Genomic DNA, 15889 nt, shown 5'->3' on the forward strand with positions numbered 1-15889 from the left:
TGCGGGTGGGTTGTTATCGCGAGGAACTCTGAAGAGGTGAAGTGAAGCGAGAGTGTTTTTCTACGTCGACGCATCCAGGGTGGCATAGAAAAGAGGGTTGTAAAAGAGGGACGGGGACTTGTGGTTTAATAGGGAATATAGACTACATATATTATTTCATCTATAGTCTGTTTTGTTGTGGGGGCGGGGGGTTGCTGTTGTTATTTGTTTTGGGGTTTGTTTGTTTTTTTTCAATACATCTAGTCCGGTTTCCTCCGCGTTGACGGCGCTGCTTGTCACACATCTGTCGCCGCTGGAATCCCGTTTTCAGCACCTGGACAGCTCCCCCCGGTCGTGAACCCTCTTCTTCTTTATTATCGGGCACATGGAGTCCCCTGTGTGATTGTGGGGGAAGCCCCTGCAAGCACATCTATGCCTCCTTCCGAAGATGTCGTTATCATCCTGATTCAGTGACAGCCTCGTCGTCTCCGCTAAAGGATGGTGCTTTCGGTCCAGAGTAGGTGTTTTCGTCGTGCACTGTCTTCTGAGAGGCGATACGGGTGCTCGGCCAACGCAAATTTAAGGGGAATCGCAGCCTACACACAGCAAGATCCGAGCATCCCTCACACTGATCATCATCATCGGCGAGGAGGGAGATATTACCATCATCACTGCGAGGGCAAAGGAGTCACGACCACACTTTAGACAATGTAGAGCACCAAAACACAAGAGGTTAGTGTGCCTTTGTGCTGAATTTCGACTCGGTGATGATTTAACTCTGCTGCGCTGGGGGTAGCTGATGTATTTGTGTTGCTTTAAACAAGCGTGAGACTGTGTGGCCTCTAAGCACAGTGGGGAAATGTTAACAGCACCATATCTGTTTATGTAGCTCCATTTGAAATGATTGCAAATGCATGATTAGGTTAAACGCAGAAAACCATGGACAGAAATAGCCCACATTACTCGTTTGGTGAAATGAAATAGTAAAAAAAATAAATATATAAATAAAAATTGCTGCCTTGTGGACAACCACCTCCGCTGATGAAGCACTTACTGTGGACTGTGCTTAAAGTAATAAGTGGCAATTCAAGATGCCGATTGTGAAATTGGAGCTCTCTGATGCTGTGATTTTCACATATGAAGTCCAGATATACTTTGCTCTGCAGTAAATTACCAAACACACATACACACACCTTTGATCCCACTTGCCTTTCTGGTCACCTCTATAGTGATTTCTCCACACAGAAAGCGATGCACCTTGTTAAATGTTTTTGATTATTTATTTATTTTTTTGCTTATCTTATGGTCAGAGCATTATCTTTGTGTTTTCAAAGGTTTATGCTAATAAGCACTTTTTTTTTGGGTGCTGCAGTGAAACAGTGTCACTTTCAGCCCTTGGATGACCTGGGTTGATTTATTCTGAGTAGCATTTAATCTGCCGTGCATCACTACATTACTCTGCTGTGGTCTCCTGCGGCTGTGAATGCTGACTCCTCACCTCTCCATGTCCGAGGATTGTTTATTTTATTTATTTGCCGTGTATCCGTGTGTTACACACAACCCCAGTTCCATGAAATGTTGTGTAAATGATTAAGGTGTAATCGTTGCAGTTATAATTCATAAGCACTTGGTGGAGATTTGGTAACTGTGGACGTTTCATGTTAAAGCTGTGTGTTTTGACTTTCCTGTCTGGACATGTCATGTCTGTTCCCTGCAAAGCAGCTGGAGTGGGCTTTCACTGAACTGGACTCGGACATCAATGGCTCTCTATCCTGTGGCACAAAGAGCTAGCATCCTGCTGTACTTGCTATGCAAGAGGTGTGATGTTCCTCAGCCCCTGATTCACAGAGCGGAGCATATATTGGAGGAGATTTAAAATCCATTACAGTTTAGTGCTCCCCAGGAAAATAGTTGAACGGAGCATAGCTAAAGCTGAAGTTAGGACAGAGCGCCTTCAGGAAAACGGAAAGCACTGATACTTCATTGATAATTTTTCATGCATTTGTGTTACCCTACTCATCTGTATATATTTTGTGATTAAATGTTAATTTTTGACCTTGGAACACGCAAAACAGTCCCCCCTCAGTGTCTATTGATTGCTGTTTTGGAGCTCACACAATCACACAATCTTTCTCAAACAGATGGAGTTTGCCCATGATTTGCTTCATGATTTCCTTTTTCTGTAGTAATTCTTTATTATTTTGTGTTTTCTGTAGGTGTGGTAGGAGCCAGGTCTCTGCAGTGGTGAAATCACATTTTGCACTTGGGGTCATTTAGTGTGGATGTCTATTTGCAGCAACAAGACCTCGACATGAGCAACCCCCAGTAAGTATTAAACCCGCCAGAGTCTTGTTTGAAACCGTGTCTGTGAGAGCATGAAATCTTAAATCTCTATTTATGAACACGCAGTCTTACGCAAAGGGCATCTCAGCGTGGTGGGATATCATTAGCAGAATGGGACCTGCATATTCTCATGCCCTTCCTGTGAATGACTTTGAGAAGAGATCAACGCGAAAGCGAGCTCGGACTTGTCCGGCATCTCTCAGAGAATTAGAGAGTGGCCGGCCATCTCCAGCCTCCACTGGCATCTCTTAGCATTCAGGAGGGATGTTCACTTGTCATCTTCTCTTATTAATAATTACTCTGTGTGTGGTCCTCCAGACAGAGCCTGCATGCTGATGACAGCCAGGGTTGGGGCTAAGAGAAGGGAAAAAGAGAGGGAGCAGGGGAATGGAGTGGAGTGGGAGGAGGTGGAGTGGAGTAGAGTGGAGTGGAGTGAAGGGTGAATGCAAAATGGGTTCAGTCAGCTGCATCTTCTGATTAAAGGCACAGGATGCTGCTTCCGACCAACAGAGATCTCTGTCTGGACATCAGACCAGCAATTAGTGCAGTTGATGGTTGATTATAAGTCTATTTGAATGTAAGTTCAAACAATCAAACCACATAATATAAAGAATGTGTTGACTTCTCTGCTATGGAAACAGTGGGAGGCCGACAAGATGGGAAAATGATGTGGTTTACATTCAAAACACAGTGTGTGCAAAAAAAAAAAGTATGAATTATAACACAAAGGATGCTGTAACACTGATGAGTTAGTGCTCCTTTTGTTCACACATAGAGCTGTTTGTACATATTTTTCTTATTCAGTACACAAAGAGGGAACATCACACACCCCGAGGAACCCAGTGGCTTTGAAACAGGTCAGCTAACATTTACTGTAACTAACCTCAGTGTCACGCGACCCTGCACCACACTGAGTTTAAGTTCTCGGGATATTGAAGCTCTCTCTCCAGTCACTAGAATAACATCTGCTGATTAGCAGGTCACTGCTAAGCAACTATTGTCTTTATGTTTATGTTTATGTCATCATTCTCATTTTGGTGTCCAAAATCTACAATTGTGGTTCTTAGTTTTGTGCTCATACACTATGTTTATGAACTAGTTGAAGATATTTATTGAGAAGCTTTTCTTGAAACGATTCTATGGATGCTAACTTTGCTCAAACAGAGTTTTGAGACTAATAAGAGGCTCTGAATGCCATGCCCTACATTTGGTAATGAATGTCAGTTCTTCTAAAAGTAAAATTTTATGATTTTTCCTACTAACATCTTTGTTTTTTCTTTTATCTTAAAGGTGTTTGGGACTTAAATATAATCCCAAACACCTTTAAGATAAAACAGAAAAAACAAAGTTTGGAAATATTCTAATATTGTGTTAAGTGTTAACAAATCCCATAAAAAGACAAAAAATATCTAAAATATTATCTCTTTAGCCAAAACCTTATGTAATAATAATGATGTAATTTATTCTTTTTTCTCTGTGCCATAGGCTTCTATTGTTGTCAACTCCTAAAAACACATCAATTAATAAGCCACACTGTTACACCAGATGACATGTTTCTCTTTTATCATGAACCTATAGGCACTGTAGTTTATAGTTTACAAACGTGTAAAATAGTCCCTTACAAAAGCACCATTTCTGATGTTTGATTAACTTTTGCTGAACACTACAGTGGCCAGCTTTTTTAGAAGAAAAAAAAACATCTTCATTTCATTTAAAACCTTACATCTTCAGTGAGAATGGATATATGTAATGAGTGCCACAGACAGGATTGGAAAGTAGAACGGAGAAACAAACTAACACATTATTGCCAACAATAACAATAGTAGTAATAATAATAGCAAACTGCACCCACATACAAACCAGTGACTCTGTAATCTGGATGAAAACCTGACCAAGCGCAATTCAGAGTTAGCTCCGGCCACAATAATGCCATTTTCTTTAAACAGACAGCATGCATATATATATATATATACATAATATATAATTAGTTTTTTATTATATATAATATATATAGAGATATATATATATATATATATATATATATATATATATATATGGCATCATTGTACCCTGCAACATTGCTGTTGTTTATTATGCAATGGGATCACATCAGCCATACCAGGCATATAAACACCTGCCAAAGTACTGAAAATCAACTGAATGGAAGTTCTCGCTACAGCAGGTGTCATGTCTCCACAGGAGCACGTTTTGCCATTAGGACACACACACAGACTCACAAGGTGAAAACAATAATGACTTGCTTAGCCTTTAAAGTGTTAACGGTGTGTCTATATCTAACATCCTTACAGCCGGTTACTTTAATGCTTGCGTCTGACACTTGCTTTTAAAGATCAAGCGGCTGCTGCTGTGATGTCTGCAGAGTAAATCTCAATGTTTCAGGCGTCAGCTTCTCTGCCTGCTAATTGAGGTGATATAGAGTTAAAGCATTTTCTCTATCAACAGTAAAGACTCCAAAGACAAACAAAACACATTCGGTCTTCATTGATGCAGTGGAATTGTCAACTGCTGTAATTTCCCCTTGGACCTTGAAAGAGCAGGCATTGCTGAAAAGATCTGATCTTACAAATGTACCACTGTGTCAGGAGCTTCTGTCAGGGCTGCTGCTGCTGCTGCTGCTGCTGCTGCTGCTGCTGCTGCTGCTGGGAAATCTGGCTGGTGCCCATATAAGTGATTTGGCACATTGGTCCCGCTTTTCTGATGATATCAGGACAGTGAATTGCTATGCACCGAGGGGTAGCCAAGTGTCCGTATACAAACTTATTGGGTAAGACAGAGCGGCTGTGTTGTAGACAGCTGGCCAGAAATACCGTGGCAGTGAGCTCTCAGAATGACAATGATACCAATGCCCTCTGCAAACCACCAGTTCATGCTGAGGCAGCACTTTAAAACCCACTGAAGTGACAGAGGCAGGAAATTTATTGCTCAGAATAGGTGTTTTAAAATATGATGTGAAAGGCATCAATCTCACCTCTTATCACCTTGATAGAATACCTATATTATACTGTATTTAATCATTGTTTTTGTTGTTCTGTGAGGCAATGACTTAGTATTATAATGATCATAAGCTGGTGGCAATGTTTAATTTGACTTTACTTTAATGTTGACAGTTATTTACCCATGGGACGTTGACTCTCGCACACGTTCCTCTGCCTTGATGTGTAGTCACACATGGGTGGTGATGGTTGAGTGCAGAGCTATAGGACATGTTAGCTACAGTTTCACAGCTACTAGGAATCTGAAGTAAAGACCACTCAGCCATAACTGCTTCTTCCAACAAGAGGCTATTATCTGCCAATACAGACAGAGAGAAAAGTTAGAATGAAATGACATCGATAAGTAAGACTCATAATAATATATCTATAGGCCTCGTCTCAAACTGGTTTTAACTTTAGATGTTACTACAAAAAGTTGGAAGTTTAAAATATTCCCTCCTGGTGTATCTTATGTCAGTGTTTGAACCTTCTTAATGTCCACTGGTGTTGGAGGAAAAAAAAAGAAAAGATTTCTACCTTTCTCAAAGAAAGCTGCAGAAAACTGAGACCAGAATATATTACAAGTGAAATTCAATTACAAACTCCAGAACTATGGAACATCTTAGTATTGCCAAGAAAATTCTTCTATTGAAATTGTCCAAGCGAAAAAAGGGCATTGTTGTACATGTTTCCAGGAAATGAGTTACTGTGGAGTGTGTATGTATGGAGGGTGTCACTTGGTTATATCTTGTTCTAAATGAAAATGGTGGCGACAAATGAGTAGTCACATTATCAAGAATATTAATAATGAAACTACGTAATGAAATATTCTCTTAGTTTTGTATTCGAGGTAAATAATTATTACGACTGTCATGTTGTGACAAACAGCACTAGCGTGTCTAATCGATTAGTTAGAACTGGAAATAAGAGATGTCAACAGTTTATTATATTTTTATATATCTATTGATCACTGCCTGACTTATTGTCATGTAAACACGCCAGGGGGGGGGGGAGGGAGCGAAAAACCTCCTTTAAACACAAACTGGGTTTTAAAACTATTTATAATTTATAATAACACACAAATACAAATTCTCAACAACATATTATACCAATTAATCACTAGTGGAAGCTGCTGTTTTTGTGTAATACCAGTATAATTAATAAACAGATGATAATAAAGAAAGCTTTTAAACTTTTATTTTAGTGCTTTCTAATATAATACCAGATCAGCATTTAGAAATATTACCAAGTGGAAAAGCATGCATTTTGCACATTTTGTGCTGGTCATACCCTGTATGGGTGCAAGATTTTCCCTCTAGCCATGCATGCTCTATGTTAACCTTTTTGCGTCCTCGTGGCAGTTGCTAATATCACATGCCTCTGCAAAGATCCCAGCCTTTAGTGTGCTGCTGGCTGTCCTTGCCTGCATTGTTGAAGGGAGCAAAGTGTTCAGATGTGAAGCCTCCACTCCCTCCCTATGATGGCAACCAGCCACTCCACTGGTCTCTGCACATAATGGCTCCTGGCCTGCTCTGTGATTGTCTGGAAATGTGATTTTGATGCACTAAACAGTTTGTGTCTGTCATGACTGATTAGCGTCCTTGTTGCGGTTTGTCAGAGGTGCCAAGTCCACGGTGGGATGCGCAAGCGTGTTTCGTGGCAAGCCTGTTAATATATGGGCGTTTGACCCTGAAGCTAAATAACACATCTAGCAGGACACACATAACTAAAGGGTGGAAGGGCAAGGGATTTTATGTTTTTATGTGTTTCAGAGCTCATATTGTGGCATGTTAAGACAATATAGTTCAAGTGATTCTTGGTTTCCTATGAGAATAACAAAATAACCTTTCAAGGGAGTTCATTAAACAGCGATTAGTCAAGAAGAAAGTCAGGAAAAGGAAGACCTACTTTCCTTTCCAGCCCTGCCTACATTAACATTTAACAGGAAGGTGGGTCTGCTCAGTGATCTTCTACTAACTGTTTCCTCCCACTCTGTTTCACCTCCAGCACAGAGGTTGTAGAACTCACCAACCCAATGGCCTTTGTTCCCTCTGTCTTGTAATCAATGCCTTCCTCTACTGTTAAGCACTGGAGTTATTGATGTCTCCACACCGGCTGCACTGGGATGGCTGCCAAGCCGTGTGAGACTCCTGTTCCAGGGTGACTTCTCCTTGTCCGCTATTGGCTGAGCTCGCAGGCTCAAACACAGCCCCCCTCTACACGTTTAAGTTTTAGGACTTCAGAGGCAGATAAAATTACACTTTCTGGTTCTGCCAAATATCACGGATATCACAATGTCACAGAAGAAATACGGTGAATAAATCAAAAAGGGGCCAAAAGAAAAAAACAAAACAAACAAAGCTGGAACAACCTTTTTTTTAGTCATCAGTTTGGTTAGCAACACATTCTTAAATATCAGAACATCGTTGAGTCCATCTGCTGGCAGTATAATTTTAATTTAAACAGAAAAAGTGTGGTGATAAATGGAAACCTATCCCTGCTTTGAAAGTGGAAAATCATTGTCATTATTAATGAGGGAAGTAGTCTGAAAGAATGTAAATTATATGTGATTTGTAGTTCAAGCTAATATCTGTAATCTTTTTCATCAAGAAACGATAAATATTTCCATATGTGTGGAATGCAAATGACCAAGTTTAATGTGGTACGAAACCTAATGTATTTTACTACATACTCAGCTAATGAAAAATATAGATCAGTATCACTTGCCCGGTAGATGTGTCCTTGTAGAGGCTGCCAGAAAACACTGGAAACAAGGAATTTCACACCATGTTTGTGTTTTCATTCATCAACATTAAGCACAGTCCCAGTTGTTATTATAACACTTTGCTACCTGGAGCATTTTGCAAGTAGGTGCACTGAGTAATTCAAACAAACAGCACACTTCCACACAAGCTTGCTCTGCAACTTGACCTCACCCAACTGCACAGGTTGACATTTAAGCTTCTGTATAACGCGATAAATGATGCAAAAACATCCATGACGCTCACAACACGTCTATCCTCTGACTCTAATGCTGCTCTTGTGGTGCGTGTGTGTGTGTGTGTTTGCCATAGGGCTCCTCCCCAGGCCGGAGCCTCCGAGCTAGAGGTGATCTCCCAGCAGGTGGAGGAGGACAACCAGTGCGTGGCCCCTGTCCAGCTGGTCAGTTTTGCCTATCGAGACTTGCCTTTAGCTGCCCTGGACATATCCCTTGCTGGATCCCAACTCATCTCCAACCCGGATGAAGAGGACAACAGAGAGGGGTAGGACCTGTGAATTCACACCAACTCCACCCATCACCTTCTGGTGTTGCTTAACAGTTTGGCCACAGTCAGTAAAACAATCTCGAGCAATGATTCTGTTTTTAGTGGCAACTCAGGACTTGTTGAAACAGGTATTTAAGGAATGTGAAGCTCACAATTTGGCACTGAAACTACACCAAACTTTCATTTCACACATCACACATTTTGAGGAAGCTGGAAATAAATTAGTAGCATAATTATCAATGAAATCTTTCTATAATTAATTTGTATAATAAAAAGCCCCAAAATGTAATTACATATCGATTGATGTTTGCCACCACAGCTAAGAAGATACAAGAAATATGGCGTCTGAGACATTGTCTCTGCTTGTTGCATGAAGTGCTACATCCATAATTCAGGCAGAATTGCAATTACTACAATCTATAATCTACTCTGGCAGAGAAAAGCTCTGCCGTCACTCTCTCCATTGCTCGTTATTGCACATGGTAATTACACCTGGCGTATTGAATCACCCCTCATTTTATATTAGAGTCCGAGAGTTGAGGATATTTGGTGATGAATTTATTAGTGTCACCATGTTAAATGGACAATGTCTCTCCTGATGTGTTCATTTCAGTTCAATGACACAGCAATTTCACACTACCAGACAGGCTTCTGTTCATAATGTCGATTTCTAGAAGAAAACGAGTGTTAGCACCATCACTATCCCGAAATGTCAGAGCCCTGTGGCGGTGCTGTTTCTGTCCATGAGGCCTGCATGTCCAGGGTTCATGTTGTTTTTCTTATCACCGTATCGCCATGCTTCGGGCCCAGTACTCTCAGGACAGGACACGCCCCTCTTAGAGCACCCCTGTAGCAAGTGTCCATGGCTCTCCACTCAGGAAGCATGACTCACAACCCTTTGGCATGCTGCGATGCTGGCATCCATGCAGAGAAAGTCGACAAACAGCATAAGCTTAATTAGAGCATACGGCATTTCGCCATCCAAGCCCTGGTGTGTCAGCTGACCATGTCCGGTTGGACTTTGCCCGTTCTGGCCCGGTCCGGGCCCATGGCTCTGTGGGACGGAGGGCAGGGACAGATGGGTCCTGTCCCAAACCACCCACTCTTTCATCATACCTTGTATCTTTCTCACTTTGTCTTGCTCAATAAAAGGCCAGAAATCACACATAGCAATGCCACACCAGAAGGCAGGATCTGGCAGCCCAATAAAATTATCATCACAGTGGGCACTCTCATATGGCACTATACGACACCCTGGACCCCTGGGATTTGGCATCGTGCAGTGGAAAAGTCATGCAGCGCCAAGACATTTCTCTGAGGGATTTATCAAGTCAACAATGTGAATATTCCTTTCTTCTGAAAAGTATGAAGGCATTCATTCCGTTTAGAAAAACTCCCTCCTCAGAGTCCAGGAATAGTTTAAGTATTTTGAACACTCACCCACGTGAGTGTTACAGTATGTACAATGAGCTTTTTAGATCGGAATTCCTGATTTTCACGTCACAGGCATTCCAAGACGTACCTGTCACAGTTTCATAGACATATTTGTTGTTTGGAAAAAGCAACAAAGCCAGCTCATTGTCGCAGTTTCTGTCTGCCTGTGTGTAACATCAGAGGAATGACACAAAGGTGGGATGTGTTGTATACTGCACAATTTTAAATTAATCAAGAAGGCCCTAATGGCAAAGTAATGAGCTGCCTGATTTACATTACTCTGGCGGCTCTGTAAACTATTTTTCTCTTTGTTATTGGAATATATAGCCACAGAGACTCCACTGCATGCTGTAGGCAAATTTTAGCACTTTGTAAATGATTGTGTACAAGAGTGTAAACCCACTTTCATTGCCTCGCTACTGGTGTTGCTGTGGCTTTGTGTTTTGATAGTGACGATAAGCAGGAGAGTTTGCTTTCTCAAGCTGCTGTGATTTACATTCCTGAGGTTTTTTCATATATACGTCATGTCATTATGGTGATGTGACTCTATCCTGTGGTAGCAGATACACGTGCAGCTCTGTTTTTTTAGGATGATCATAAAAATGATTGGTTTGGTTTGTATTAATCTCTGGTCGGTGCTCTGATTTGGATCTGGACATGGTGCAAGGATTAGCCTTATACTAAAGGCCAAAGGTGGGGAAAAGAAAGGGCTCATTACTTGTGAACTGAGCCTAAATCTTTGATGATGAGGCTTTGGTTTTGTTTTCTTCCACATGGCTGTGAAAAAAGGGAGCAGAAGAATACACACCAGAGATGCACATTTAGTCTTGCATGGCAGCTTCTCATGGCTCTTTATCAGGAGACGTGGGCGATTACGTAGGAGGTGGATGTTCTTGCGGACTACAAGGGGCACACGCAGTACTTGCAGATTCTGTGCAGTGGTGAGTTGGATGGAAATATTAATAGATTTTGGCAGCACCATCTTCTCCAGAACTTGCTGGAAATGTCCAAAATGGGGGTGGTTTAATTTCACCTACACATTGTGGACACTTTGGTCACCCAGTTATTGTCTTGTTAGTATTATTGTATCATTTTTATATTTTTGCCTTTTTAAGAGTAGATGCTTTTTTTCTTCAGTTGCATGCTTCGTCATGTTTATATATTTTTTATTAAGCTGTAGCAACCTAATCAACCATGCAGAGATCCATGCCTAATAGAGGTTTCAAAAAAAAAAAAGGAATAAGCAGGTCTTTAATAGTTGCGTGTAATTAGTGTAAGTGACAACAGCTGTTTCTGTCTGTGCAAAGCATACACAACTTTGACTTGACTTTTGAAATAATTTGGTACCTTATTTTCAAATTTGGTTAAAATGTGGAAGCTATAATAAACTATGGCAACATAATGGAGTGTGCATCTGTTTCATCTGTTGTTTTGATCAGCGGGTAATTTTCATCTGCCTGCATTTGCCAAAATGAGTTTTAGATGTCACCAAAACCTTCTTCATTTAGGAATGTGTCCCAGATCACTAAAACTCTTTTTGGATGAGGCGGTTTAAACAGCGATAAAGCTGTGTATTTTCTTTTAGACACTCATGCAATAAAATTTTACGGGTCTGAACAAAGGTGCAGCATCAAAGTAGCGTGTGAGATTTTCTTCTTCCTTAATCCAGACGTCTTATTTCGACATCCAGACTGGGTGGAGCCCATGACCTGTCCCCAGTCTTCACACCCCGGGCTGCACACCTTGGGTTTGTCCCAGGTTATCATTCCCACATCAGCCTGCTGCCCACAGCAGCAGTAGCATATGCCGTTAATCTCAGGGGCCAGACTAAGAGGTGTGAGGCACTGCATCAATGACAGATGGTTCATATGGGTCAACCTGTCGCTTTGACTGGAGGAGAGAGGAGGCGGAGGGGATAAAGAGAAGGATGGAGGGAGGAATGGACCCGCACCTGACCCTCCTCCATGCTTTCATTCACAAAGCTGCTGGCTGCAGATCACAAGGAAATGACTCCATTTGATGAATGTCATATCTGTCAATGTTGGACAGTAGTGTGGGATTAACCCCCGTGCCGTGTTGCATGGTGACAGCCACAGCTGCTAGCTGATAAAGTGTCAGTTGAAATGTTGGATATTAGATAAGCTTAAGTGTGCTCAGGCCAGCCTAGATTTATTACATTACTCAATTACTACAGAGTGCTCAGACTTCCCAAGTGAAATAAAGTTCTCTATCCACTTTTCACTCACAGAAATGCATTAATATAGAAGCGTGTTAACATGCACACAATCAAAACTAGAATGACAATAGTAAAGGTTGAAGTAAAATGGAATAATTACAGCAATGGAGACCGAAGAATATAGCAATGAAGGACCATGCCAGAGTCTAGTATGAATTTTGGCAGCAGTAATATTTCATGGGGTTTTGGAACCAGAGCCATACTATACCTGTTCTGTGTTGATGGATGTCTGAAAAGAGAGCAGGATTTCTCTTTTTTTCCCCTCTGACTCTATTTCAAACACACAGAGGAACAGTCCTCTCCATCAAATTGGCTCTCTTGCCTGGCACCATGTGCGACACAATAGATGACATTTGAGTGCAGGGTTTGAGGGTTTGTTAATATTCACAGACATGCAAAGTGTGAGATTGCTTTTTAGGCTGAGAGCGAGAGAGATCAAGTGTCCTGGTGAAAACCCATTTATCAGGGACAGCTTGTCTGCTGCTCTGCACATGGAGCCCCATCCATCTCCATTTGCTTAGTATCTGTGGCCCATTTCTCTGGCAAAGACCGAGTCCCCTCTGCTAGGTTGTGCCACAGTGTGGGATTCAAGAAGTGGAGCGATGATAGCTGATCACAATCAGAAACCAGTGGAAATGTCTGATTTTACTGGAAAACTACATGCATTTTCATAAAATGAATAATGTGTCTTATTACTCAGACAGGAGGCTAAAGCCTGAACTTTATTTATCGACATCTATAATGGATTAGCCTTTTTCATTTGATTTGTTAATTTTCCGCAGAAGTGTTAACTAATTCCCCGGGTGTGACACTGTAAGATTAATAGCGATGAGACATGGAAGCTCTAAAATGTACAATTGATTACCTATGATATCTTCACTTTATTCAGCATATTTATTGCTTAGCTTGTTTTCCTCTCTCTGGGCTTCTTTGTTTCTTTTGGCTGTGATAACACAGATGACTCAGCAATGGGAAACACAGGAAAGATTTCAGCTAGTCGTTATGTTGCAGTTTCTTTTTAGGAAATCTTCATTTCTAAGCAATCCAATGCGAATGCCCCCACCTGAGCTTCGCTCTCCATAAATCATATATCTGGGATTAAATGAAATGCTTCTTGTAAAGTGTAAAAAAGTAAGTTAAGGAACAAGTGTAACAAAGAGAGTTTGAACAGCCTGAATGGGATAAAGTCCTCCAACCTCTGCCATTGAGTAGCCTGCAGGTGCACAGTTGTGGTCCATTTTCCCCTGCCAGAGCCTGCTGAGTTCAGCAGATTGGTGTGAATTGGTTGAAGTTTATACCGGAGGAACCACGGGGCTATATAGTTATCAGTACAGAGAGAGAGAGAAATTGAGAGGAGACAGAAAACCTGAGTCAAGCAGTATCATTTTAAAATGCTGCCGGAGTAGTGTCTGACGTTGCCCTTTACACCTTCAAAAATGATACATTTACACTTCAGATGCTTTCCCCAGTGTTCACATGTTTCTCCCTGATGGTCAAAGAGATTTATTAGATGTCTGCCGCTTGAAGAAGAACACACTGAAAATAATCTAGAAAATAAACTCAAGTACTACAAAAGAATTTATGATTTTTTCAAAATCGTACAATGGCACAGGATCTGCCTAGAAATGCCAAGTTAATAGGAGGTCTCACAAGATGATTTAAATTTGCACAAACTTTACACAAACATGCTATTTGCTGACTTTTCTGTATATATGTGTGGGTGTGTTGAATTCTGAATGCTTTCACATATTCTAGTCTCTAAAAAATCCAGCGAAATTTGACTCACGGTGCGAAGAATATACCTCAATAACTTAGAGATTAAAAGGTCACGTATAGACTCTGCTTCATTTTTTGGGTGCACGGGCCAAATAGGTTGGCAACCACTGTACTTGTGACAAATTAGAACAAGTTTTCTTCCACAAAATAATTAAATGTTTTTTAACAAAAGCTTAATTTGCAGGTGTGCAAATAAATGGCTGCCAGGCACGGTGATCTGAGTTTTTAAGACTCATAGCATGATTAATCATCTTGGAAGCAGCTGCCACAGGTCTGTACCCTAATGTGCTGGAGTTTTTTTTTACCGAGAAAAGTTGCTCTGTTGTAAATGTGCAATCAAGACATCAATCAAGAATTCCAATCAATTATTTAGAGGCCTTGCACAGCAGTGCAAGTCATTCAGGACGACGCTATTTTAGGCCTTTTGCAAACATTTTGAGGGAGAGGTTGCCGTTTGCAGTTGTTTGTTTGCCTGTGTGTGTATGTGTGTTACAATCAATACCTCGGACGAGTTGATAGAGTCTTTCAGAGTCATTACTTCTGAATGAATTTTTCCCCTTTCTTGCAGCCCTTCCCTTCCTTCTCACTCCATCTCTTAACTCGTTCACACACAAACAGAGCACCACCTCTCTGATTTCATTTCCATTAACTTGTACTTAATGAGTTTAGATTGTATTTTATCCTGTCTCAATTACAGGAGACAGTATAATGAAAGAGATGCTACTTGTGATAGGCTCCCTACCTCAGTGAGAGTTACTTAACTGGGGTTGAAGCCAATGCACTGCCCTGTCTGTGTGAATGGGCCCCAACAGAGCGACCAGACACCTTCCTCTGTGCCAGTCATTCTGCCTGATGTCTTTGTCCGCTCTGTTCTGTTTGGCCATTCTCCTGCCACGGCCGCTGCAGCAGGCGTCATGTACAGCATGCCATCACTTCCTTCTCAGGCCACTATTGATCAGTCTCATGATCTAATCCCCTTTGCTCTGTGCGGCTTCGATTTTCCTTCAGTGTATTACCGCTGCAGTCGCTGGCCTGTTGATGTCTATATGAACCTGTCCGCAGTACATGCCACTCTACATCTCTCATTTCCCCCCACACTAAATGTTCTTAATAGTGTGTGTGTGATGTTTATCTGTACACGTGCATATGTGTGCATGATCCTTTAAGGTATTACCCATTCGATCTGCACCTGCCGTGACCCTGGGAGAGAGTGAGGTGGTTTTCTTTCTGGGCTTGCTTCACCACAGAAGCAGCCTCACTTCCTCATAAATACTTCAGGTCCTCAGCGTTCAGGGTTTAAAGTGATTTCCCTAAAATTAAGTTTCTGAGCTTGGAGTAATCCATCACTGCCATTTACTCTGCTTCCAGACAGGGTTTTTCTTTACAGGTTTATTAAATTAATACCTTTTCTGCCTGGCTTGTGGGAGAGGTCTGAATGAATTATGATTCCACACAGTATGAGTTAAATCATGCTTTTCAGTCCTGAAGGTAAGTGAGGTGTCTCTTAGAGTTTGTGCTGCTCATTCCATCTTATAAACTAATGGTCCACAAACGTCCGGTGACTGTGTTAGGCGTATCATTAGGTAAATGTTTCTTTTTCTTGGCTCTCCTCCACTGGCAGATGGGGTTTGACATTGTTCCTTGGGAACAAATCGGTGCCGGGCAAAGTCTCCATGGTATCTGCTAATGATACCATTACCCTCCACCACCTCTTTGTCACCCCAGGTGTTGAGCTCCTAATCTGTTGGCATTGGCTGGTAGTGAGGGTTGCAGAGGGCTGAGTGCATCGGTTAGCCTCTGGGAGAGCATTGACACGGTGTGTCCGAGCTCCGGTCTCTCTGCTGACCTTGGTCAAGGATGGA

At 41.5% G+C, this 15889-nt stretch overlaps 1 protein-coding gene across 1 annotated transcript in view; it reads left to right on the top strand.

Moving 5' to 3' along the window:
• The window catches only part of tmem266 (transmembrane protein 266), a 26339-nt gene continuing 10450 nt past the window's right edge, over positions 1-15889 (top strand). Inside the window, exons 1-3 of the mRNA XM_010729408.3 lie at positions 1-711; positions 2196-2304; positions 8390-8578. Of these exons, the coding sequence (XP_010727710.2) occupies positions 2291-2304; positions 8390-8578 (203 nt within the window). The 5' untranslated portion in view covers positions 1-711; positions 2196-2290. The remainder of the gene's footprint in view (positions 712-2195; positions 2305-8389; positions 8579-15889) is intronic.

The sequence above is a fragment of the Larimichthys crocea genome, chromosome XXI, assembly GCF_000972845.2.
Source record: "Larimichthys crocea isolate SSNF chromosome XXI, L_crocea_2.0, whole genome shotgun sequence".
Classification (NCBI taxonomy): domain Eukaryota; kingdom Metazoa; phylum Chordata; class Actinopteri; family Sciaenidae; genus Larimichthys; species Larimichthys crocea.